Genomic DNA, 27,658 nt, shown 5'->3' with positions numbered 1-27,658 from the left:
TCTAATTTTTATTTCCTGTTTCTTATTCCATATGGATCATCTAATTAGACCGAGTGGAACATTCTGGATAAAATTAATTACTTCCACTTTCTGGCCTTTTTTATTCTAACTTATTTCCACTTGGAACGAAGTCAACTGTATGGTCATAAGAAGTTAGACACTGGAACAAGGTGCACTAAATGAGTCAGACCATTAAAGTGTTCAAAGCCAGACTCACGTTTAGAAAGAGTTAATGAACTCATTTATTCCTGGGATGACTGACAATAGTGTTTACTTTTCATTTTCATATGTGGTCTTACCAGTTTGAAAAGCTCAGTACTAGACCAAAGGCAGTGCTCCCTGCAGAGTACTTAGAGAAAGAGCCTATAGTACGTCTTCTTTGGAAAAATGTCTACTCATGATTGCACTCCCAGGAAGAGTTGCAAGTTGTCAAACTCAGGGAATCAGAGTAGATGCCAGGGGCTGGGGAGGGAAGGGAAAATAGGGGGCCCTTCATCAATGGGCAGAAAGTTTCAATTATGCAAGATTAGTACATTCTAGAAGTTTGCTATAGTACATCAGCCACATGATTAACAATACCGTATTGCACACTTAAACATTGGTTAAGAGGGTGCATCTCATGTTATATTGTGACCACCATAAAATAATACTGAAAAAAAGAAAAATGAAAGAGGCTGTGGTTACAATCAGTCCTGTCAAGTAGAGCAGTTGTAAAGTCATGTCGGAAAGCCCGCTGCTTTGTCATGTCTGAGGTGCAAATTCTCCTCGGCCATGGTTTCTTTGATAATTCATTTAGTACATGTTATCCCCACAGGTCCTTATTTCCAACTTGTCCAAACTGTGCATTTAGCGTTGGGTACTTCTGGAATGCTCAGTTGAAGAGTGGGGCCAAAGACAAGTTTGTTTTATCCCAGGTCTACAGCGACCCTTCCTTCCTTAAAAAATGCTCCAAAGCCTCTCTGGAAAGGTTCAAAATTTCCCAAACAGCTAGGTCGATGGTGGTGGTTCATATTTAGTCCAGAACTATGACAGTATTTGTCATCAACATGCATTCCTGTGATATCGTTTTACAAGGGTATTTGTCTAATACTGAGGCACTGAGTATCCACAGATTAAATAAGAGAGATTTCATCAAGGAAAAATCAGATTATTTTCATGGATAGTTCATTTGTTTGAGCAGTTGCTGAACAGACAAGGCATGCTTGCATTTGTCAACCCATAGACTACAAAACACAAACGCGCGCACACACACACACATACACACACACACACACACACACATACACAAAACAGTGTGTGTGTGGAGGGAGGAGTCTGTACTTATTACCTCTGCATGAACAACCACATTCAGGAAAGTAAGTATCCTTTCAATTATTTCAAAAAGTACAAAAAGTGTTTCCAAAAATGACTTTATTAGTGATTCTTAAAATATCAATAACTTGAAGAGTTTTGAAATGGCCCAAGTCAACTGAGTGGGAAGAATGACAAACCAGTTTGAATGATAACACAAGTGAATTGCCTTTTTTTTTTATGTTTCCTCGCCAAGCTATTTAACAGCCCAGGTACAGAGGAAAAACCGAGCGTGATGAATATATGAGAGCAAATAAAACCTTGATGGTGTAAAATGTCCCGAAAGCACAAATTATAATCTGCGGTTGTCAGTCTCATACACACACACTCTGTAATTAGAAACATATTGGAATAGGGCAGCAAGCACGTATTTGTACTTTTCCCTCAAACCTTTATTCCGATCGTTCACACGTGACACATTCATTTTTATTGCCATTTCCACTCAAAACAAGAATTTTAAAGAGGCAGCCTGAAACCCTCCAGAATTTCTTGAACCCTTCCAAATAATGTTTCATCCTTCCCTCATGAAAGGAAGCAACACAGCCAGGATTCTAACCTGCTGGAAACGTTTTAAGCCCATCTCCTCTCTCTGCTCCCCAGATCCCTTTGACACACCCTTCTCCCTCCCTCCTTGGCGTTAAAGTGCGTCTCTACTTCCTTTACATCAGTGGGAACACTTCCCTTATGGGTGTCGGGATCTCTCAGAGGGGTCAGGGGCTGCCCTGCGGAGGAAATGACAAGCTGTGAAATGTAAAAGAACAATTCCTTCCACATGTTCCTTTGCTCCTGGAGCAGTGAGAGGTTGTCAGCTAGCATCGCTCTGGAACCAGGCAAGACTCTGCGTCGGAGTTCTGTCAAAACTAATTTACAATTAAAGACCTGCATGACTGTTTAAAGCTTTTTCGATTCCGGCAGTTTTCTGAAATGACTTTGACATTGCAGTGGATCAGACCAGAAACCACTGCTGTAATTAACTGCAGTGGATGGTGAAAAAACTCACGCAATAAGGCAAAGCTTAAAACAAATGTAGACATAAATATATATAATATATATTTATAAAAATATATTTATAAAAATATATATTTATAAAACTATATATTTATAAAATATGTATTTATAAAATAAATAAATATATTTTATAATATATTTTATAAATATTTATATTTATAAATATATTATATAATATAAATATATTATATAATATATTTATATTTATAAAATTTTTATACTTATAAAATATAAATATATATTTTATAAATATATACATATTTCGAAATATTTTATAAATATATATTTTATAAATATATAAATATATATATGTATATATATATATATGAGGGAGAGAAAGAGCGAGAGAGGGAGAGAGAGAGAGGGAGAGAAAGAAATCCTTACTACACCTCCAATTAACACATCTGGGGAAATTTCCTAGCTGAGCCCAATTTAGGGAGTTTAGTGTTGCACCTATTGGAAATTGTATTTAGTTTATAAATAAAGTTACAAAATGACAATTTCATTGATCTGAAGGAAGGATCAAAGGAAGGATGGATGGAAGGAAGGAAGGAAGGAAGGAAGGAAGGAAGGAAGGAAGGAGGAAGGAAGGAAAGAAGGAAGGAAGGAAAAGGAGGGTGGAAGGGAGGAAGGGGAAAGAGAAAGAAAGATTGACTGATTTTGACCACTTGACACTTTAACAGTTTTTAATTACTTAAAATACTTCAAAAGATTTTTCTGATTTAAAATAATTTCATGAATTTCCCTGATATATTAAGTAAAAACATCTTCAAATTGCAGGTAATTAGTTTTTGTGCCTATTAATCACTTGGAAACATACTGTGGTGGTTCCCTGAGGTTCAATTTTGCATGCATTATAATCAACTCATACTCACTTATGCTATTTGAAAATCAAGAAACTTGGAGCGCCTGGGTGGCTTAGTCGGTTAAGCGGCCGACTTCGACTCAGGTCATGATCTCACAGTCTGTGAGTTCGAGCCCCATGCCGGGCTCTGTGCTGACAGCTCAGAGCCTGGAGCCTGCTTCGGATTCTGTGTCTCCTTCTCTCTCTCTCTGCCCCTCCCCTACCTGTGCTCTGTCTCTCAAAAATAAATAAACGTAAAAATTTTTTTTTTGAAAATCAAGAAGCCCAAAAGAACAAATGTCGTATCTAAAAAGTGCCTCAATATCTCACCAAGTGGTGATTCTGAAGTGACCATTCCAAGTTCTTGAAATCTAGGATGCATTTTATAGATGCACTCATTCCTTAAAAGCTAGCTGAGTGAGTAGAAATACACCTAACAGGAAATTGTTGGGGGGCAGTGTCTCCACAAACCCAACTCCAACTGTCAAAAGCAAAGAAGTCATATATATACCATTTTCAAATATCAGATTCATAACTCTTCCATAGAAACAAGGTAACAATGGACTTTCAAATTACTAACTAAAAGTATATGCCACTATGGTCTGGGATAATTAACAGTGCCTGAAAATTGCTTTCCTTTTCTTACACATGAGAGAAAGGTGGCCTAAGGACTTTGGGGAACATGTGGAGAATTGTCTAAAACTGGCCACGCATACTGGAGCTCTGACATCCACACGGAAGTCCTCTTATATAATAATACATAAAATATTATATAATGATATATGCTAATGAATATACTAACTGAGCTCTAGTGACCAGCTTGTCCATGGTTCCCTGTTCTGAGTTCCAGTATTATGGTCCTTCAGCTACTTTCTATCTATGCTTCTGTTCCCATGGTGGCTAATTAATTTTCCCTCCATTATGCCTCTACTTCGTGGCTTAGATTGAACACAATGGTACACGCTGGGCAGAGGCCTCCCACCAAGCCACCTAATACATCACTAAAATAGAAAGACATATGCATGGCCAGCTGAGTTTTGACAAAGGGCTAAAGGCAACTCAGTGGCAAAAAAATAGTCTTTTCAACAAATGCTGTTGGAACAGCTAGACATTCACATCTATAAAAAGAAAAAAATAGTAATAAAAAAAAAACTTCAATGTTCACTTCACACTTTATTCAAAAACTAACTCCAAATTGGATCATCAATCTAAACATAAAATGTAAATTCTACCTCTTCCCAAAGGAAAAACATAAGAGAAAATCTTGTGCCCTAGGATTAGGTGAAGAGAGTTCATAGATACGATTTCAAAAGTGCAATCCGTTAAAAAAATGATAAATCAAAATTCAAAACTTTTGTGCTGAGAAAGACATTTTAAGAAAATAAAAAGTCAGGAGGACCTGGGTGGCTCAGTCGGTTAGGCATCTGCCTTCAACCCAGGTCATGATCTCATTGTTCATGAGTTTGATCCCCACTTCAGGCTCTCTGCTGTCCATGTAGAGCCCACTTCAGATCCTCTGTCCCCCTCTTTCTCTGCCCCTCCCCCACTTGTTCTCACTCTCTCTCTCTTTCAAAAGTAAACAAATAAATACAAAGAAGGAAAGAAAGCAAGAAAGCAAGAAATAAAGGCAAGCTACAGACACAGAAAAGGCATTTGCAAACCACGTATCCAACAAAGGATTTGTATCCAGAATGTATAAAGAACTCTCAAAATTCAACAACAGAAAAACCAACAACCCAATCCAAAATAGGCAAAATACTTGAACAGATACTTTAGCAGATATTAATATAAATGGCCAGTAAGCATATATGAAGATGGTTAATAAAATTAGCCACTAAAAGAACACAAATTGAAATTGTGATTTCAAATTTAATCTGAATGTGAATTAGAAAAACTTTTGGAAAAAACCGACAATACTAAGTGTAGACAAGGGTGCAGAGCAACTGAAAATCTCATGTGCTCCTTGCAGAAATGCAAAATTGTACAGCCACTCTGTACAAGGGGAAGTTCCTTATAAAGTTAAGAATATACATAGCCTCCAACCCAGCAATTCTACTCTTAGGTATATCTCTTAGAAAAATAAATACTATACTCACACAAAAATTTGTATGTGAATATTTATAGCAACTCTATTCAAAATCGCCAAAATATGGAAACAATCGCTGTGTCCTTTAATAAGTGAATAGTTAAAGGATGCATGTTACCCCGCCAGGAGTAGGAATGAGCTGTTGATACATATGATTCAGATGAGTCTCGAAGGCACTATGTTGGCTAAAAGGAGGCATTGTCAACAAAAAATTACTGTACTCTACAACAATTTTGAAAGTACAAAACTTTAGTGATGGTAAAGAGATCAGTGAGTACCAATGCTTACTGGCAGGGGTGGGAGCGATGGAGTAAGGGGTGGGGGGGGGTGCCCACAGCAGATAGCAGAAAGAAAAAGGAAAGTGTTTGGGTAATAGAATCGTCCTTTATCCTGATTGCAGTGCTAATCACACAAATCTGGATAGGTGCTAAATTACATTAGCACTCCAAAAAAAGTAAATTTTATTGTATGTTGATTTTAAAAATAAAATATATTTTATATATTTTATATATAAATTATATTATATATATCTAATATAAATTATATATATATATTTATATATTATATTTATAATAAAATATATTATATATATATATATATATATATATATATATCACTTGACTTATTTCCATAGAAAGGAACCGTAAGGTCAGATAGCATTCAGAACCTATGCTCTTATTAATTCAACAAATATTTACTGCGAATCTGTGATGTGCTAAATATTGCTGTAAACAATGGGTACACGAATCAACAAAACGAAGATCCCAGCCCTCCTCACAGAGTCTGCAGTCCAGCAACACCTCCTTACGTTGACTTTTCTAAGATATAGTCAAGTAAATAGGGGCTTGAAGATGAAATGGAGCCAGTGCTTTCAGAAGGAGCTCAACGCTTCATCTCGAGAGATGAGGGAGGCCTTATATCTAAAAGTATGTCTGTCTCTGGCCACTTGGGTGGCTCAGTGGGTTGAGCGTCCAACTCTTGGTTTCTGCTCCAGTCATGATCACACGATTCTTGGGTTTGAGGCGTCAGGGCTGACAGTGCAGAGCCTACTTGGGATTCTCTCCCTCCCTCTCTCTCGCTCACTGCTCCTCCCCCACTCACACTTTCTCTCTCTCTCTCTCTCTCTTAAATAAACTTGAAAAAAAAGAGTACATCTGTTTCAAAGTCCCTTCTCAGAGTGTATCATCCCCAGCACGGCTGCAACGCCTACCATACTTAGGCCACCTCCCACCCTTGTTCTCATCTTCAGGAACCAAAACTAGAGAGGACTCAAGAATTTCTGCTCTGTCACAGAGAGCAGTTTCAGGTAACACAATATAATCAAACCCAATTAAAAGATTAATGAATCACCAGAATGTTTACTATTTTATTTGATTCTCTCCACAAACTTGAAAATCAAAAATTCAGCCACTACTATCCTTATTTCATGTACATAAGGAAACGATCTCACAAAGCTTTCATGAATACGGAGCAGTAAACTTGTGATTCACACTGGTTTTCAGACTCTGGGTCCATATTACTTTCCCCTGTACCATAGTGTCACGGCCAAGTGAAAATCATTCCTTCGTACCTCTCGGGTTTGGGAATCCAGAATTACCTAAGAAGTACATTAATTCACTCATTTATTTAACCAATCTGGATTGAGCAATTGTTGACGGCCAAGTACAGCGATGGAAGATGTAGACCCAGGGCCTATCCTCAAGAGGCTTGTGGTCTAGATCAGGAGACATACAGATGAAGGCACAATTGTCATGAAAGGAAAGAACCCTGGGGTAACTCAGTGGAGGCACTGAATAGGGCCTCTTTGGGAAGGAAGTCTTAAACTAGATTATGAAGGATGAAAAAAGAGTGGCAGTTAAAGGCTCTTCTTGATACAGGAAATAGCATGAAAGAATACCCGCAGGTGGAAATCACGTTGCTTTATTTGTAGGAATTGAAGAAAACCAGAGCAATCAACAGCTGCACATCAGTGCTTCTCAACTCTGGCTGCACATTCGGATCACCAGAAGGAGTTTTGTAAGGATAGCGATGTCCAGGTCCTGCCCCCTGAGAATTTGATACATTTGTTCTGGGGCAGAGCCCAGACAAGAGTATTTGTTTAAAGCCCCACAGAAGATTCGATGTATAGGCATAGTTTAGAAAGCACTGTTTTTATTAGGTTTGTTGAACCACAGATTCCAGGCAAATTTATGTTTAAGTGTGAATAGACTTCTTTTGGAATTCATCCACATTCTGGTTAATTTCAAGTGGGTCTTAATTTTTTTTTATCTTTAGTCAAGTTCGAGTGGTCTGCTTTGTACTAACAAACTCACATCATATTAATCGATTTCAATATATGTGGCACATGACACAAGAATAAATAGGGACTCTTTGTTTCCTCTTATATATGACAGTACTTACGTTATGGTCATTGATGAGAGAAATCTAGTAAGAAGGAGACCATGGACTCCCAAAGAAATATACTTTCAAAGATGGATGAAATGCCTATTTGCAAAGGAACATGGCATTCATGTAGCACCCACACGGGATCACAGGCTGAAGCAAAAAATAATTAGGGAATCAGGATAGAGCTATAATATTATTTCAAAGGTTCTTTGAGATGGACTTCCTGGATACATGGTTCTAGTCTCATGCCCCCCCACCCACGGAGGGCATATTTCTGACCCCTATATCCTTGACCCATCTCACAGTATAACAGTCCCAATATATCTTAATAATGCTGGATAAAAGTGAGTGTCATAGTAATCTCATGTTCTCTAAGAAAGTACTTCTCTACACTTGTGTGGCTCAGCCTTTCCAGAAGGTATCAGAGCCCTGTTCATCCTTATTTTGTCCTCAGGCCAAAACCTACAGCAATTTTGAAAACAGTAGCTTATCTTGAGAGGGCCCAGAAGGGAAAGTACTTAATAAGATTAAGACACTTAAAAATTAGAATTCCAAGTAACATTATTGTTCCTTGGTGATTTATTACATTTCCTAAATTTCACAAGCAAAAATTTTTTTTCTTTAAAGACTGTTATTGCTGCTGTTAGTTTTTTTATTTTTCTTAATAGAAAGTATCAAAGAATTGTTTTTTAAACTACTCTGCTTTTTTTTTTTTTTTTTTCCCTTTTCTCCTTTACCTCAGAGGAAGAATTATCCTTTCTGCTTTCCAGGACTAACCTCTCCCATCTATCTTGCTTGTGATGGGAATTCTCCCCAACAGACCGTTACACTCTTGATTTTTCCTCCTCCAGATATTTTCCCATCATTTATTAAGAGAGGGGTAAATATTCATCCATTAAAACACACACACACACACACACACACAAGTACAATCTTCTCTCAACCCTTCACCTCTCTTGAAACTCCTTCACCTCATTTTCAAGAGTGTCTTCTATATCCACTGCCTTCATTTCTTCTTGTTTGTTCCCTCCTCTGGTCATTGCAGTCTGGTTTGCGCCTCATTTCTTACCTATCCTTTAAAAAGGCATCAAAATGTACTTGATTTGCAAAGCAAACCATGGTTTCGTCATTCCTCAAGGATGAGGAATGTATCATGTATCATGTAGGAGCTGCAAAGTCTAAAGCCGGATTCAGACCTACCGGATCAGAACTTGCATTTTAACTAGATCCTTGAGTGATTTGTATGCATTTAAAATTTGAGTAGTGGGGCGCCTGGGTGGCTCAGTCGGTTAAGCGTCCGACTTCGGCTCAGGTCACGATCTCGCGGTCTGCAGGTTCGAGCCCCGCGTAGGGCTCTGGGCTGATGGCTCAGAGTCTGGAGCCTGCTTCCGATTCTGTGTTTCCCTCTCTCTCTGCCCGTCCCCCGTTCATGCTGTGTCTCTCTCTGTCTCAAAAATAAATAAACGTTAAAAAAAAAAAATTTGAGTAGTACTTCAACAGAGTAATTTACTGATGTGACCCACCCCCCTGCTCCTTTCTTGAGATGCTTAAAATTCCATAGCCTTCATGATACCACACATTCTGGTCCTTCTACTTCATTTTTTAAAAAGTGTGTATTTATTTTTGAGAAAAAGAGAGAGGGAGGGGCAGACAGAGAAGAAGACAGAGGATGTGAAGCGGGTTCTGCCCTCTGCACTGAGAGTGGAGACCTCAGAAAGCCCAAGGTGGGGCTCAAACCCATGAACTGCGAGATCATGACCTGAGCCAAAGTCAAACAACTGAGCCACCAGGCGCCCCTCTATGTCTTCAGATTGCTCCTTTTCAGTTGACTCTACCCTTTTCTTTCTTCTGTCCCTTAAATTAAGGTTTTCCTATAGTTTTCCCACTCTTCTTTTTGTGATTTAGGCCCCATCTCTATTAGGATGACACCCATATGTCCCTCCTGAATTTAAATCCATTTTTTTTTTTCAACTCCAAGCTGGTCACAGTCTTACTAATTTCCCCAATACCTTAAACTCAATTTGATCAAGGGGCGCCTGGGTGGCTCAGTCCATTCAGCGTCCGCCTCTTGATTTTGGCTCGGGTCATGTTCTCACAGTTTGCGAGTTGAGCCCCGCATCCAGCTCTGGGCTGACAGTGCAGAGCCTGCTTGAGATTTTCTCTCTCCCTCTCTCTCTTGGTCTTTCTCCCTTCCTCTCTCTATAAATAAATAAACAAATAACACACAAACTTTAAAAAATTTATACTCAATTTGATCAAGACCAATTGGTCACCTTGTATCTGAAATCAGCCCCTTTAGGTACCTCACCTCTTGTAAAAGCAAGACAATCTTCCTAGATACCCGAGCTATAATTTTCTCATTTCTCTTTATGGCACAACTTTTCATCTGCCAAATCCGGTTGACTCGACTTTAACAATTCTCTTGAGGAAACCCTGTTGATTGCATCTCGCTGCCAGTATCCTATGCCGAGCCCTTACCATCTCTTCTTCTTTGGGCTGATGCGATGGCCTTCTTACTGGATTTCTCACCTTCACTTACTCCTTTGCCCAAATCTATCCCCATACGTGTGCTGGAATCCTACAGTTCGTTATAGTTCTTCCAATATACTCTGTACCATTCTGACTTCTTAACTTCTCTCGTGGCTCTTCTTTTATCCAAAAGCATTTCCACCAGTGAATTCCAAACTACCGTTTTCACCCCAGGACAAAATTGTGAAGTTAACACACATTTTCCAGATCACACCGATATAGGATTTAAAACGGGATTGCATTAAAAAGAGTTCATGAGAATGTCACCCGCCTCCAAAAGCTCACTTGTTTGTTTCTGAGAGTCCATCCGAGGGTTTCACATGAACTCACAACTCACAGTCTGCTTACTTATCTTGTCCCACAGCGGGCTCTGTGACACCTCGGATTACAGAATTATAGTATAGGGAACACAGTATATGCATATAACACAACCCAATGCGTCACAAGGTAGCATGTACTATACTGTATTGTAAACTCCCATGTCTCCCATAATTCCATTGAGGAGTTTCTCTCTTTCAGCAGGTTGCTCTTTCCGTGTGGTCCCCCTCTCCCTGGGAATCCCACTATGAGATGACTGAACCAGAGAACACATCTGATTAACAGGGTACATTTCCCACCTAACTCCTCTAACTACGTCTTTCTTATTCAGCCAGTTGCATCTGCTTCACTCCTCCAAGTTTGAAGTTCGTTCCAGAAAAGCTTGATGGTCCTGAATTGTGAATAGAGTGCTGATAGACCTTCCCGTCATGTATCCAACACGCGCGCGCGCGCACGTGTGTGTATTTCTCAGCGGAGGAGTATGCTTGGGCTCAAGTAAGCCCCTGCAGGGTGAGGATTGCATGCTGTTTTGGTTTGCATTCCCAGAGAATTTGGCGGCCTTCTTTGTTGACGCTGGTTACACAATAAAACTTGCCCGAATTGAATGTTGCATCAAAAAACATGTATAGATGTTGCCAGAGACCATTGTGTATGCCATGTAGGTACACACAAAACAAAATTATCAAGCGCAACAAATATTTCCCTAGCCTGCCCCCTAAAAAGTAAAACAGCCTAAAAGATGGTAATAATGCAAAAATTATCATGGCTCTTTTCTTCTAGCCTTTCATAAATACGTTCTGGCCTCAGGCATCCACCTATTTGCAAGGCTGATCACCGCTCAAAATACTGGCCGTGGGGTTAAATTCAGAATCCTCTCAAGAGTGCCTGTGTGTGTCTGTGTGTGTGTGTCTGTGTGTTTGCAAGTGAATCTTAAAGTCACTTTTTTCATGATTTGCAAGTGAATTTTAAAGTGTTTGCAAGTGAATCTTAAAGTCACTTTTTCATGATTTGGGGGGTAGAGTGGATTCAGCAGATTCTGTCTGGAGTCTGTCAATGTGAGACAGCTTGTGAGAGATCATAAACATATTTTTCAGATAGAAACGTTGCAGCCATGAACACATCACGTGGCCACCCCTTCCCTAAGGTTTGCTCCTTTAATTGTAAATAGCCAGAAAGCCATCAAGCCAGAGTTTAATAAACTTTTAATTTGAAATGAATTACCACATGTTGTGTTTGTTTACCCATTATTAAATCTCTTAGCAACATATCAGTGGCAGAAACAGCATACTGTAGCACAGCCCTGATATATTAGAAAACAAACCCATGGGGGATATTAACTGCTAATAATATGTTTAGGAAGCCTCTAAGAAAAATAAATAAATATAACCAATGTAGCAGAGACACGTATTTGAAGAGGTTGTTATGTTCCGTTTTTGTATAAATCTATTCTGAATGGGAGCAAAACATCCCCGCGCAGTCTTGGACTATACAGCTCAAATCCGTCTCTGAGCTGAGAGCACAGCAGATGCAAATCAGCCTTTTCCAAGCATTTTCTTCAAGCATAAAAGATTCTTCCTCTCACGGTACACAGTGTTCTATTGATCATGTCAGTATTTCTGTTTCTTGGAATACCACCTGTCTTCCTTTTAGGGGAACTGAGGGCAGCGTTCTAAAAGCTAAGTTCCGAGCATGGTGCAGAAGGTGTGGAAAATATAGCCACAGTCCCCCGAGGAAAAACTAGAAAGCAAAAATGATCTGGTGACAAAGAGTCTGAGAGTAATTGCTTTGCGTCTTCAGCTCAGTATCCTAAAACTAGGCTAAAATGTCAGTATCACTGAAATATTATTACTGTTAAGGCAGAACCTATTTTCCCAAAAGTTGAAAATTCTAAAATAAGATTTTTGGTTCCATGCTTAATCCTAAAATGTTGGGAGGAAAAAAAACAAGGAAGAAAGAAAAAGAAAGAAACAGAAAGAAGGAGGGAAAAAAGAAAGGAAGGAAAAAAGAAAGAAAAAAGAAAGAAGGAAAGAAAGAAAGAAAAAAGAAAGAAAGAAAGAAAGAAAGAAAGAAAGAAAAGAAAGGAAAAAGAAAAAGAAAGAAGGAAGGAAGGAAGGAAGGGGAAGGGGGAGGGGAAGGAAGGAAGGGGGAGGGGGAGGGGAAGGAAGGAAGGGGGAGGAGAGGGGAGGGGAAGGAAGGAAGGAAAGAAGGAAGGAAGGAAGGAAGGAAGGAAGGAAGGAAGGAAAGAAGGAAGGAAATCTACATTACACATACACATTTTTTAGTACCCCACAGTGGCTTGAATTGACTGGACATTTGAACTTGGAATTTAAACAAAAAATCAACTGCAATGTTTTCTTTTTATCTAATGAAATTATAATCATTTCTTCTACATTTCTTGATTTGTTAATTCTTGATCTTCAACCATCAGAAAAGATTTAGACATTTATTTCCTTTTCTATATCTAAGACTCCCAAATTACACAGGTAATATTCAAATGTTGAAGTAATTTGTTTTCACAGAATAAAGGCATCCCTGACCCTCCTGTTGGAAGGCCTGACCATCTGATTCAGTATAAAGAAGAGACATTGGGCTGAAGTCATTCTCCTATAGACACACAGTAAGTCTCAACCACAGTGGCCACCCATGTCCTCAATAGAACTGCCCCACCAATTTGGAAAGAGGCTAAGTCTGGCATCGGCTGGCTTTTTATGGCACTGTTTTTTCTTACACTGCCAGTGCCTTAGGCTCATTCTATGTACCCCACCATTCCATCCTCCCCTTATCACACCAAGCATATTGACAATAGCATTGTTATCTACCTAAAATAAAAAAAATTAAAGTCTTAAACTTATTGAGCTCCAACACAGAATGCTTAAACTCAACTTAAACCTGTGCATTTTGAGGACAATCAGCTCTACTCATTATCCTGCAAAACTAGACCATGACGTCAGTCACCCATCTTCTCTGGCTACAAGTAGAACAAATCCAAGTTCTCAAATGTGGGAAACAATACACCTTCATCAACTTGCTTGATAGTGTTGGCACTGACAACCTAGGTTCAGTATATACAGTAGTCTCCCTATCTGGGGCTTTGTTTTTCATGGTTTCAGTTATCCGCATTCAACTGCATGGCAGAAACCAAAAGATTTTCCTTCTGACATATCGTCAGATCAGCAGTAGCCTGACGCTACGGCACAGTGCCTGTCGTTCACCTCACTGCATCTCATCACATAAGCATTTTATGATGTCACATCTACAATAAGATACTATGAGAGAGAAAAAGAGAGACTACATCCACATAACTCTAAGTACGGTACTTTGTTATAATTGTCCTACTTTACGATTAGTTAGTGCTGTTAATCTCTTACTGTGCCTAATTTATAATTTAAACTTCATCATAGCTATGTATGTATAGGAAAAAACATAGTATAATATTTCTAGGGTTCACTACTATCAGCAATTTCAGATGTCCATTGGGGGTCTTGGAACGTATTCCCTGCTGATCAGGGAGGACTACAGTATCTCATATCTAATTTATTTTCACAAATATTTGTTTAAAGCCAAGTGATGTCATTAGATATATATAAATTATGTATATAAAATTTCAACATAACCTTCCCAGTTATATGTAACTCTATAAAGGGACATTTGTTTGTCTGGAGGTGGTTGGTAATTTAGTAATCACCAGCTGATGATAATGGTTTCCTCATAAGCAAACAGGTCAGGTATGGCTATGGAAGCCGAGGGCTTGTACTGGACCCACCTCTTAGTGAAGAAAGCAGTGGGTTCTAGAAATTGAGTCCAGCAATCAGTGGAGTCCTACTCGGCTCAGCAAAGCAAAATCTCCAAGGGCTTTGGGAAACTCCAGACACAAGAAACATTTATCAGAAGTTGAGTATGAAGCTCTGTGTTGCCCAGCTGATAGGCAGAACAAGCCAAGAAGGCAGATGCTATTAGGAAATCAAATACTGCAGGCTTTCGATCTGGCCATTATGGCAGAGATCCAATATCACTTCCCAGGAAACACTGCTGTTTCCCTGACCTATGCCTTCAACCCAACGCCACCTTACTCTACGCACTCTCCGTGGTGGAACTCAACCACTTAGCAGTTTCAGGTAGGGTCTTTGTGTTTATGCCTCTCTAATGGACACATTCTTCTCCCTTACTTTCCATCTCTCTCCTGAGCTCCATGTGCATTTTCCCAAAGATCTCCTAAACATTTCTACTTGGATACAACATGGGGATCTCAAACTCAGTAGCTCCAAAATCAAGCTCCTGGTTTTTTTTTCCTTCTAATCTTGTCCCTTTTCCTTTATTTAATACTATCTGCTGGTTAATATTCATGTCTACCCGTGCTAAAATATGAGGAATCATCCTTAATTATTCCTTACCATCAATATTTAATCAATCAACAGGGACATTCTTTTCTTAGTCCTATAGTTATTCTCTTGCACTTTTTTAATACTTAATACATTTATACTCTCTTCTCCAACTTACTATTGCTGCCTTAATTCAGACCTCTTCTGTGGCTGGCATTATTCTAAATTTTTGTTAACTCATCTGATTTTAGACATGCCCTCTTCAAATAAATCCTCCTAAAAATTACCAGCGGGAACTGTCTAAAATGGAAATTGAAATACATCACTTCTCTTCTTAAGATCCTTCCGTTGCTACCCACTTAATACCAACTTCTCATCAGCTTCAACAGACACAAAAAGACACTGGAGAAAATAGTGAGGGAAAGTTATTACTATTCTAGAATGAATACATGGATAAATGGTGAAAAAGAGGAAAAGTCAGAAAGAATAAAGACTTTTTCAGATATACAATGGCTAAGAGAGTTTGCTACTTATAGACCCAAACTGTAAATGAATTACAAAAGATTTTTTTCAACAAGAAGGAAAATGGAACCAGAGTGAAGACAAACTATATAAAAAGCCTATGAAGCACAAATATTGACGAAATGTGTCAGTAAATTAATTTTCTCTTGAGAGTAAAAAAAAAATAACTGAGTTTTCTGTTTAATGAAAGAGTGAACTGAAAGCATAGCCAAGAATAATATGAGAGTACATGGAGGTGTTTAATAGGTAGGCAAAATATACCAAAAGTCCTTGTCATGTTCAGGAAGAGAAGAGAAAAACCAGATGGAGTTAGATTTTGTAAAACAATTTTTAGGGGTGCCTGGGTGGCTCAGTCAGTTAAGCATACAACTCTTGATTTTGACTCTAGTCATGCTCTTACACTTTGTGAATTTAGTCCCCTAGTCCGGTTTCCCACTGGCAGTGCAGGGCCTGCTCGAGATTTTCTCTCTCCCTCTTTCTCTGCTCGTCCCCCATTCATGCTCACTCACTCTCTCTCAAAATGAATAAACTTAAAAAAAAAAACAACTTTTAGTTAAAAATGTAGATAAGAAAATTCAGGATGACATCTGAAATAATTAATAAAATCTATAGATAATAAACAGCAGAGGAGAAACAAAATAAAATTATTTGTGGTGAAAGAGAAATGCAGGAAATAAAGTATTTTTTAAAAGCAAACAAATAAGGTGGCAAAACTAAATTGCAAAAAAAAATGTTATCAGCAAGTACAAATGTAACAGCAATAACAATAATTACAAAAAATTAAACTCATCTATTAAAAGACACATATTAACTACTTGTCTTGAATACAAAACTAAAATCTAGATTCATGCTGCTAAGCCATACTCAAAAGAACACCACAGATGAATTTTAATTTTTAATTATTTTAATTTTAAATTAAAATTTTAAAATTTTATTTTAATTAATTTAATTTTTAATTAATTTATTTTTTTAAAGATGGGCTGTATTTTTTTTTAATTTTTATTAATGTTTATTTATTTTTGAGAGGAAGAGAGAGAGAGACTGAGTGCAAGTGAGGGAGGGGCAAAGAGACAGGGAGATGCAGAATCCGAAGCAGGCTCCAGGCTCTGAGCTGTCAGCACAGATCCCAATGCAGGGCTCGAACTCACCAACCACGAGATCATGACCCAAGCCAAAGTCAGATGCTTAACTGACTGAGCCACCCAGTTGCCTCGAATTTTATTTTTCTAAATAAATATTAGAAAAACAACATATGCCATAAAACATTTATCAAAAAAAGTTAGGTGGTAGTGTTAACAGCAGAAGAAATACAATAAAAATTGAAGCATTAATAGGCACATAGAGAAAGACTACATCTGTACGAGAGAAATAATTACATATAAACTAATAATCACAAAATTGCATGCATTTAACAACACATCTAAAATATATAACACAATATTGATAGCACTGTAAGGACAAATGCACAGATGTAGGTCAGAATTGGTGATTTCACCCATATCTACCATATAAACAAAACTGAAGATAAATAACTCAAGCTTTCAAATCAGGACTGAAAAGTAACTCTTCCCCCAAACCTGAAGAAAATAGGAGTACAGAAATAATAAAGCTAAGTATAAATACATGGAAAACAAAAGATCAACGGAGAGGGAGTCTCGGTGGAGATAGATAAGCAGTTGTAAATGTTTAAAAACATGAATAAAAAGATAAAACCCAACCAAAACTCATAAAGAAAAGCGAAGAAGGCATATATTAACCAATATGAATAATGAAAAGAAGACTGTAATTACAAATTTAGTGGTATTGAAAAATTACAATAGTATTTTTATGTATTTTCCTATAGAAACATAAAATATCTATGGAGTAATACTCAGAAAACATTGGTTTCCTTCAAGGAGAAGAACTAGGTTCCAGTGGGAGGCAGATTTTATTTTGAGCAATCTGAGTGTATTCCCTAGTCAAGAAAACTGGAACAAAAGGAAATAAACTTTAAAGATAATAAACTACGAATACAAATGTAATATACATATATCATGGGTATAATGTATAACATATATTATAGACTTAATACTTGTATGTATAATAACATGTATTATGTACATATGTATATAATATAATCTAAATTATATACGTATATTATACATTATATATAATCATATATAGTCATAGTATTACTATAGATTATATGCGCAATAATACTATGGCTAAGTTAATTCAATTGATTTTTTAAATGAATTAAATAGAATGAGTGAATAATCAGTAACAATCAAAGATTGAATTAGAAATCAAGTACTTCCCATGACTCATTTCACATTAAAAAAAGAAAAGTCCAGAACTCTTACAGATTAATAAGAAAAAGTTTTAGGGGCACCTTGGTGGCTCAGTCGGTTAAGTGTCTGACTTCAGCCGAGGTCATAATCTCACAGCTTGTGGGTTCAAGCTCCTTGTCGGGCTCTGTGCTGACAGCTCAGAGCCTGGAGCCTGCTTCAGATTCTGTGTCTCCCTCTCTCTCTGCCCCTCTCCCACTCATGTTCTCTCTCTCAGAAATAAATGAGCGTTAAAACAATTTTTTTAAAAAAGAAAAGAAGGGGCGCCTGGGTGGCTCAGTCGGTTAAGCGTCCGACTTCAGCTCAGGTCACAATCTTGCGGTCCGCGAGTTCGAGCCCCGCCTCGGGCTCTGGGCTGATGGCTCAGAGCCTGGAGCTTGCTTCCGATTCTGTGTCTCCCTCTCTCTGCCCCTCCCCTGTTCATGCTGTGTCTCTCTCTGTCTCAAAAATAAATAAACGTTAAAAAAAAATTAAAAAAAAAATAAAAAAGAAAAGAAAAAGATGACCCAGAGGAAAAGTGAACAAAATATAGGTATAGAGAGTTCACAGAAGATAAAAACCAAATGGTCAAAGAAACATTTGGAAAAAATGGTCAAACTTAGTCATATTCAGGAATATTCTAACTCAAGCAAAGAGATATTTCATTGCAACTGAATTGGCAAAACTGACTGTAACAAAGATTGATAGGATGTGAGCCAAACAAGATCCTAGACATCTGTTAGAAGGGCAAATTGATACAACAATTTTGATGGCAGTTAAGTGTGTGCCCTGTGATTCAGTGATTCCTCTCCTAGGTAGATAGATGCTAGTGAAATTTGCACCTATGTGCTTAAGGAGAACATGTCCAAGAATAAACACTGTAATCTTGTTTACAATTGAGCCAAACTTGAAACAACATAAAAATTAAAATAAACACATTTTGTTAAAATCATGCACATTGCTATGTATGCAATTATACGGCAAAGGAATCAATAAACCAAAATATATATAAGTGTGTGTGTATGAGCTGTGTAAATCTCAAGGATAATGCTGACAGAAAATAAAGTTGCAGAAGTAGGTATAAAGCATGGTTACTTACATAACCTTTAAAAACATAGAAAAGACATTATACATTGCTGATAATTACATATATCTGTAGGAAATGTATTGAAACATACACGGAAACTATCAATAGGAAGTCTAAGAGGGTTGGAACATAAGTAGCAAGCAGTTCACAGGTGACCTGAATCACATGTAAAATGTTACTTTAAAAAAAATGTTTATTTATTTTGAGAGAGAGAGAGAGAATGCACTCTTATGCATGCTCATGCAAGTGGGGGAGGGACAGAGAGAGAAGGAGAGAGAATCCTAAGCAGGCTCCGTGCCACCAGCTCAGAGCCCAATGCGGGGCTCAAATTCACGAACCCCAAGATCATGACCTGAGGCAAAATCAAGAGTCTGGCGCCCAACAGACAGCCACCCAGGTTCCCCTAAAATGTTACTTTTTAAAAGAAAAGGCGTAGAGCAAAGATGGCAAAGTAGCAAGAATGGACACAGCTGGTTACTATTACTGGTATATGTTATTTGCTGAACCATATGTTTGAAATATTTGCTAATTTCCGAACTAAAAAATAAAGTCCTTACTATAGTGCCTGGCACAGGAAAAACATGTATCACATGTACTTATTATTACTGGTAAGTCTTCTAATATTAGTTGTATACCAGTTCAGCCCATACTCTTGCTCCTGATACTATTACTGCTGGAAGATACAACCTGTTAAAGAATCTTGTACATCTTTTGGTAAAGGAAATAATTCTTTCGCAAAAAATAATAGTAATCGCTAGTATATACCTCCTGTAAGCTGTACATTAACTAGTTCAGAGAATGTTATTTGCTTATTTAGTGCTTGATTAAGCCAGTCTTTGAAAACAGCTTTATGAAATAAACTATATTAGCTGAAGACTGCTTTACGAGAGTATGTTCTCTTTCATAGCCATTTGTTGGTTACCACTCTTGTGAGCAAGCAAGAAAGTTCTAGAGCTTTACTTTAAGCCACAAGTCCGTGGAGAAAGACCTGTGTTTCAATGAAGTAATTCTACAGTTGATTACAATTAGTAAATAATTATGCAGTATGGAAACTAATATTCTTGTCAATGATTACATTCTCTTTAAACATCATGGCATAGAAATAACTACATTAATAATTAAAATTTCTTTCTCAGTTTTCTACAATATAACACAACTTGAAATATTAGTAATAGAATGCTGAAGACAGTCAACTAACCCTGAGAAGAGCGTAGGGAGGATTTTAGCCTTACCATCCAGGGATGAACAAATGTTTTCTTCTGTTTGTTTCTCTGAAAGGCCAGCCGTATTCTCCACGCCTGATTCTGCTGTCTCTGCTCCAGCCATTAAAGAAACTGGAAATTCGGGAGGAAGCTGAGTCTGCCTTTCATAGGTTGTTTGATCATCCAAGCACAGAGGAAGTTTAATAACCTATTAAGAGATAAATCTCTTATCTAAACTGTTGAAAATATTTCACACACAGTGAATTTTACCCTAGAACAATGATACAATTTGCAAACTCTAAAAGGTCAATGGCGAATCAATTTTCCGAACCTTATAATTGCTTTTGTTTGGCAGTTTTACAAAGTATGCTTTTGTTGTAGTAACGATTTACATAATTGCTTTAGATATTTTCATTGCTCTATTTAGTTCTTAGTTTTTCCTCTGTTTTACCTTATAATTTTCCTTAATATCTCCTTGCAAATAACACTATCTGATACTTACACTGGGATCAAGTTAGCAAATATTCATTCTGTATTTACTATCTCCAAGAAACAACGTTTTTAGTCCAAAAATAAAAGACAAAATTGTAGACTCTAGGGGTGACTGTATGGGTTTCACTGTGCAATTTTTTTAACATCTCTCTATGTTTACAAATTTAATAATAAAGTGCTTGGTGGAAAAACTCCATGACATTGGAAGTGAAATATTTAAGAAAGTGAGGAACTTTGGCCAGGGAAAAGTTAAAGGTTATTTTGCTTGCATAATTTCTCCCCTTGTATTTTTTCACATACCCTAGGGGGACGAATCAGACCTGTTCCCCAGTCTCCACACTCGGACCGTGAGCCTGAATTCTATCCCTAAAAGCAACATGGTAGAACGTGTGAGGTCATGGATTAGCTACGTGCTCTGGGTTGGCCACAATTTCTTTGAGTGTGATATTTTTTTCCACTCACAAACACAGGAGGGAAATGATCATAATTTATCTGACTTATTTCCTTTAATATCTCCTAAGGCTGCATTACAGAAATGACTTTCCTGTTCTAGTATCCCATTTACCTATCTTTTCTCTTCTCTAATCCAAGTTACTTTTTTTTTCCTGAGAAACTCCAAAAGGAGTACTCAAAAATTACATTTACTTGTTCAAAAATTGCATTTGAGAAGACTCACATTGGAAAATTCCTAATATTTAAGAATTTCACATAAGAGGAAAATCGGATTTCAAGATAAAAATATTTCATTTTCATCCTCATGAAAAAGAAGCAAATACATTCCTACTTATGCTGCCTGACAATCAGAAAATCCTATCTTAAATAATGACACTATTCTCCTTGATAAGACTCACGGCCCCCCCATGAAATATACAGAGAAAAAACATTTATTAACAAATAAGAAAGTCAGTGGACAATTACAATCATCTGTAATGAATAATGACCAGTGGGCTCTACAGATAAGCCATAATACTACATTTCACCATTTTTTTAAGGGAGTCAGAAAAGAAAAAGGAAAATTTTAGTAATGTGTTCGAATCAAGTAAATTTTAGTGAAATCAAGCTTTCTAATGTTCTTTTGCAAATAGCTACTTTTCTTGACCTTATAAATTTTAAACATCACTTCTTGATTTATCTTAAATATAACATACTTATGTCTTTATAATCAATACCAGCACTACCGAAATGACCTTTATGAAATAAAATTGGTGTTGGATTTCCTTGCCATAGTTAACACAACACTGAATTTTAGGGAACAAATAGTAAAAAAAATCATAGATGCCTTTCACATTCACTAGTAAACCTATATCAAAATTTATTTGCTTTTATAACTGTATTTTATTTCATTTTGATTTTTTAATTCGGTATTCAAATCATCCACTTATAAAATATTTTGTTTTGGGTTAAAATATTTTGTTTGGGTTAGCTCACTTCAAAATTTGAGGGATTTTTCAATAACTCCTTTGAATTCATTTCTAATGGTCTCCCTTTTCAAATGTATTTATATCAGCATTTCTAAACCATAGAAGGTTTTATAAACTCCGGATCCTGATACCCCACCTCAAAACAATTGAATCAAAATCTCTGAGAAGAAGATTTGGACTATTTCTAAAGTTTCCTACATAATTCCAATATACAGTCAGATTTGTCCCAGAATGGTGACTATTTTTAAAATGAGTAGAAAGGTACATATTTATATTTATATTTGTTTTCTTAACAGCAACCCATAATATCTCAAAAATATATTTCAGCAAAACATTATAATGGTATTCGCTAAGAGGGGGAAACATGCCGGTTGATTCAACATAAAATACACAGGAAACGGGAAGACCATCACATAAGAAGGATATATAGCTGCTGATTTTTAAGCCAAAACTACATGTGTTTCCTGGAAATGTCCGTATTTAATAGTTCCATCACTTAGGTGGGTAGATGACAGTGATAGATAGATGATACATACATACACACATAATACATATATATGTACATGTACATACATACATACATTAGATTAGATTGATAGCAACCTAGCTAGTTAGCTAGATAGACAGACAGACAAACAGACAGGGAAATGTCAAACACTCAGGAAAGGAAGAAAAAAAAAATCATAGCATTTTCTGATACAGGCGCTGTGGAAAACCATCATAATCAGAAAGAATAAATTTTCACATAGAGGACTGAAATAAACTAAAATTCTGCTGGAATGCTTTACACTTAAGGTATGCTGTCATTTTTTTTTTTTTTTGATCTTCCGTGGTGTCTTCCTAGAATGAATTTCTGCAATGACATTTCTGCTAAAAGACTTGGTTAGAAAATAAATTTCCAAATATGTACAAATAAATGGTGTTCACCCAAGGGTTTTTTAGGAGTGTGTTTCGTTTTTAATTCTTGAGGTAATTAAGACAGCATGCTTTGAAGTGATATGTATGGCAAAGGGAGTTTGGTGAAGACCATTTTCATCCCGTGGAAATGTGGGTCATTAATTATTTTATGTATGAACACATGCTTGTCTCATCAAATGAGTGGCGAACATCAGGAAGGCACAGACTCTATCTCATTTCTTTTGTATTTCTAGAACAAGCAATGCCCAACACAAAGTAGTAGCTCAATTAGTACATTGGATAAGGAAACACCATCGCCTTATACCCAAGTTGATGAGACAGATCAGATCCGGCAGCAGCAGATTATAAACAGAGAACTGAAGGATTTGGGTGCCCTTCTCAGCCTGCTCATGACATAGAAGTTTGGGTTAAATTATCTTTAAATTTCCTGCTAATTCTGGAATTTTATTCCTTATTTGTAGACATCAATTTAATCAGCATTAAGAAAGCATTAAGATGTAAATGCTTTCACAGATTTATGATACATACTGAAATTTTCAACAGCACGAAAGTCAGCTAAACGCTAGAAATAAGCAGTTTTAGAAAAAATAATAATGTTTATTTTTGAGAGAGAGACAGAGACAGAGACAGAGACAGAGAGAGACAGAGTGCAAGCAGGGAAGGTGCAGAGAGAGAGGGAGGCACAGAATTCAAAGCAGGCTCCAGGCTCTGAGCTGTCAGCACAGAGCCGGATGCGGGACTCAAACTCACAGACCACGAGATCATGACCTGAGCTAAAGTCGGACGCTTAAATGACTGAGTCACCCAGGCGCCCTGGTTTCGGAAAAAAATTAAGTTCTTTACTTACAAAATCATATCACAGGCACATCTGTGTGGCTCAGTCGGTTGAGTGTCCATCCGACTTCGGCTCAGGTCATGATCTCGCAGTTCGTGAGTTCAAGCCCCACATGGGCCTCGCTGCTGTCAGCCTGCTTCAGATCCTCTGTCCCTCTCTCTCTCTGCCCCTCCCCCACTTTTCCTCTCTCAAAAATAAATAAAACATTTGGAAAAAATCATATTACAAACCTGAAAGTAGAGATTGCACAGCCAGTGGTCCAAATCCCGGCACATCAAATCTTCCATTTTCCTGAAGCTGTCGAATTTCTGGTCATAATGACCTCGGAGAAGGGGACACTTGAATTTCCCGTCCACTACATCGAAGTTGTTATCACACACAGGGAAGGCTGCCCAGCCCACAACCCAGTCAAAAGAAGCATATTTCCCACGAAGGAGACAGAGTTCAAACAAGAACGCCATGCCAGGTTTCACATCTTTCTTGGGAGGGAGTGCCTAGGGAAGGATACCAAGGCAAGGGGAGATCGGGATGCTTGTACACAGAAACGTGCTACATTCAAGGGCCCCTATATATAATTTAGAATTAAGGACGGAGTTGGGTTTTACTTCCATTGGTTGCCCTTAAAAATTCACTATTGTCAATAATGTTGCAATAAATGTAGGGGTGCATATATCCTTCCAAATTAGTGTTTTTGTTTCTTTGATTAATATCCAGTGGTGGAATTATGAGATCCCATGGTATTTCTACTTTTTTGAGGAAACTCCATACTATTTTGCACAGCATCATTATTTATTATAGCCAAGATATGGAAGCAACCTAAGAGCCCATTGACGGACAAATGGATAAGGGGGACTTGGGGTGTGTGTGTGTGTGTGTGTGTGTGTGTGTGTGTGTAGGAATATCACACAGGAATAAAAAAGGATGGGATCATACTATTTGCAACAATACGGATGAACCTAGACTAGAGAGTAAGTCAGACTGACAAAGACAAATACTATATGAGTTCACATGTGCATGGACTCTGAAAAAAAAAAACATAGAAATAAACAAACAAAAAGCAGAATCAGATGAGGAAACACAGAGAACAAACTGATGGCTGCCAGAGGGGAGGCGGCTGGTGGGGATGAACAAAATGGGTGAAGGAGAGAGTGAGATACAGACTTCCAGTTACAGACTGCATGAGTCATTGGAATAAAAGATACAGCATAAGGAATGTAGTCAGTGATACTGTAATAGGGGCGTATGGGGACAAATGGTACCTACATGTGTGGGGAGCATAGCGTCAGGTGTAAACTTGGTTCACTACGTTATACACGTGAAACGGATGAAACATTGTGTGTCAATTACACCCAAATCAAAAAAAAAAAAAAATTGAAGAAAAATTCACTGTTGGATGTATTTGCATGCATAACCTTTCCAGCCCAAATTAATCGAGCAACATGCCAGCATGAAAATGTGACCCAAGCAACAAACTTGAACCTGCCCATTCAAGATTCTGCGCTTCATAAGTTACCTAACATGGTATACTGAACTTCCGGTTCTTTTTGCTTGAGCTGCTGCTTCTATAATATAACTATTTCTATCAGTTGTCACCATCATCGTTTTACTTGCCTGCCACTCAGCTTTGTAGTCTTCACGTACCCCAAACGAGTCCTTTACACAGAAGAAATGCTTTAAAAAAATGGTTGAACTTGGGTGCCTGGGCAGCTTAGCTGGTTAAGCATCCAACTCTTGATTTCTGCTCAGGTCATGATTTCACGGTTCATGGAATCGACCCCATGTTGGGGTCTGCACTGATAGCGAAGAGCCTGCTTGGGATTCTCTGTCTCTCTCTCTCTCTCTCTCTCTCTCTCTCTCTCCCCCCCTCCCTCGCTCTCCCCTCTCCAAATAAATAAATAAACATTTAAAAAAATAAAATAGATACAAAATGGTTGAGCTATCGCACTCCAGAGAAACTAATCCTAGGTATAATGATAGCTTAAATTACTATTACATCTACCTCTTCAAGGAAAAATAGTGTCCCATTTAATTATGTGACTTTCCTGTTTATTTCAGTTGAAACTGTATTGCACGCCACTGTATAAGCAATTTGTCCATGCTAAATAAATAGTGTTAGGCATAAAGATGGATGAAATGATCCGATTGACCAAATCATTGTTCAGGTCCCCAGATGTAGAGATGGAGCTTGCCCTTTGGCCTTTTAAAAAAGAATTTCAGGAAAGTGAATAATTTTTTTTTTTTAATAGAGCATAGGCTTGGGTTTCTTTTTCAAATTCTATGTGAATAATTGTAAATGGACAAAGATAGGGACTTGCCTAAGACTATTTTATAGCAATATATTTAGCCAAAAGTGTGTAGGCATATTTTATATGATTTATGTAAATATTCCAAGACTCAGTTTATGTTTAAAATGAAACAGAAGCATCTGTTGAAAAATACCATAACCCTGTGGCAGCTGCTATTAAACCATTAACAGGATCAGGTTTCATTTAAACCAGATTTACCATTTTCTACAACAGCCCATGGGAAAGCTAAAAACATTAGACACAAATTACTGACAAAAGAGATTCTTAATCAAGCCATACTTTTCATTTGGCTAGTTGGCTGTGAGTAACCTTTGTGATAAGAGAATCAAAGCTAACTGAGAAGGAGGAGGAGGAGAAATGGAGTCAGAAACCTGTTTTGAATCATCATTTAAAAATAAAGCTGAACTGATGCCATTATAATAATTTCTTCTACTCGTATCGGTGCCTTTAAAATGCCCCTCTACTACTAACCTGATCTTACTCAGCTATACATCCAAAATAGATAAAGTAAGAATTTGACCAGTACTGACCCAATTCTATCATTAAGTTTCTGTGGTGTTGGGCTAGTCACTTTTTTTTTTTTTTAAATCAAGGTTTCCATGCACTCAAGTTTCCTCCTCAATAAAAGACAAGGGTATAAGCATCTTCCTCAGTAAATTGATACAACCATTGGGTTGGACAATAAATACAAAAAAAAAGGTCATAAAAACATGAAATGCACATAACTAGTATTATTATTATTTTAAGACTTTATTTTAATTATCTCTAAGACGAATCAGATTACAGTGTATTTAATAGAGAAGAAAAGAACCTATCGAGGTTGAAATTCATCTGTAACCTTGTAAAACACCAGTATCATTCTGCGTGAGGAACGACAGTTCAAGGCCGCTAAACAAAACCTAATAACGCCAGGCAGCATGTGTCCATGAGAAGCCAGTCCTCATGCACGAAAGGAAATTCCATGGCAGCCTATTTTACAAGATAGAAGAGTCACATGCAGCTACCTTGACAGCCCTAAAAAAATAAATATATGAACAAAAATCTAGTCACTGATATTGACTGAAAAGGAGGAAAAGAGCTATATGTTATCAAATAAAGGAATTTATCTGACAACAGTTGTCTTATCTTATTTATTCTTGTAGTCTCTTTCCCTCGCCCTGTATCACAGGAGAGATCTGTTGCTCTGTAATGTGTAGCTTGGGACTCATTCTTTTCCTCTTCAGCAAGAAAGGATCACCAAATTTCATTGTATCTCTCAGAGGATCCTCTCCACGAACCTGGATATTTCCACAGCTATCTTATGGTGTGATAGTTCCATGAGTATTTTACAATAGCTTCATGAGTACTATAAAATGAGGGAAATAAATGCATGGGTCTCTGTCATCCACCAATGCCATCTCATCAGTCCCGGTGGTTGGGGGTCATAATGTCCTTGGAATAATACCTTTATTTTCTGAGTACCAAGAAGGGCCTATTTTTTGAAGGAAAACACACTACAGACCTAAAGTTCACTGTATAGCATAAAGGTGATGCATTTCACCTTCCATGTGATAGAAGGTACATGTGAAAGGAGAGTAGAGAACAAGCAAAATCCAAGAAGAAAACAAGAATTTTGAAGGCTGAAGCCTACATGGAAAATTGGAAGAGAAAGTAAAATTCTTGGACACCAGATACCTGGAGATTGAAGCAACTCAGAGAGGATTAGGGTAAGCCTTACAAAATGATGAAAA

The 27,658-nt window shown here is 37.5% G+C and overlaps 1 protein-coding gene and 1 long non-coding RNA gene across 2 annotated transcripts in view; both read right to left on the bottom strand.

Moving 5' to 3' along the window:
* Positions 1-7,819, bottom strand: part of LOC131513809 (uncharacterized) — a 48,306-nt gene extending 40,487 nt beyond the window's left edge. The window contains exon 1 of the long non-coding RNA XR_009262808.1: positions 7,689-7,819. This is a non-coding gene — a long non-coding RNA (uncharacterized LOC131513809). The remainder of the gene's footprint in view (positions 1-7,688) is intronic.
* Positions 1-27,658, bottom strand: part of LOC131515363 (uncharacterized) — a 327,128-nt gene that overhangs the window by 100,686 nt on the left and 198,784 nt on the right. Inside the window, exons 14-16 of the mRNA XM_058736129.1 lie at positions 25,150-25,275; positions 23,853-24,116; positions 19,987-20,164 (exon numbers count right to left, since the gene is read on the bottom strand). Of these exons, the coding sequence (XP_058592112.1) occupies positions 19,987-20,164; positions 23,853-24,116; positions 25,150-25,275 (568 nt within the window). The remainder of the gene's footprint in view (positions 1-19,986; positions 20,165-23,852; positions 24,117-25,149; positions 25,276-27,658) is intronic.

Source organism: Neofelis nebulosa, chromosome 6 (assembly GCF_028018385.1).
Source record: "Neofelis nebulosa isolate mNeoNeb1 chromosome 6, mNeoNeb1.pri, whole genome shotgun sequence".
In the NCBI taxonomy this organism is placed as follows: domain Eukaryota; kingdom Metazoa; phylum Chordata; class Mammalia; order Carnivora; family Felidae; genus Neofelis; species Neofelis nebulosa.
This window is presented reverse-complemented; position numbering and strand designations above follow the sequence as displayed.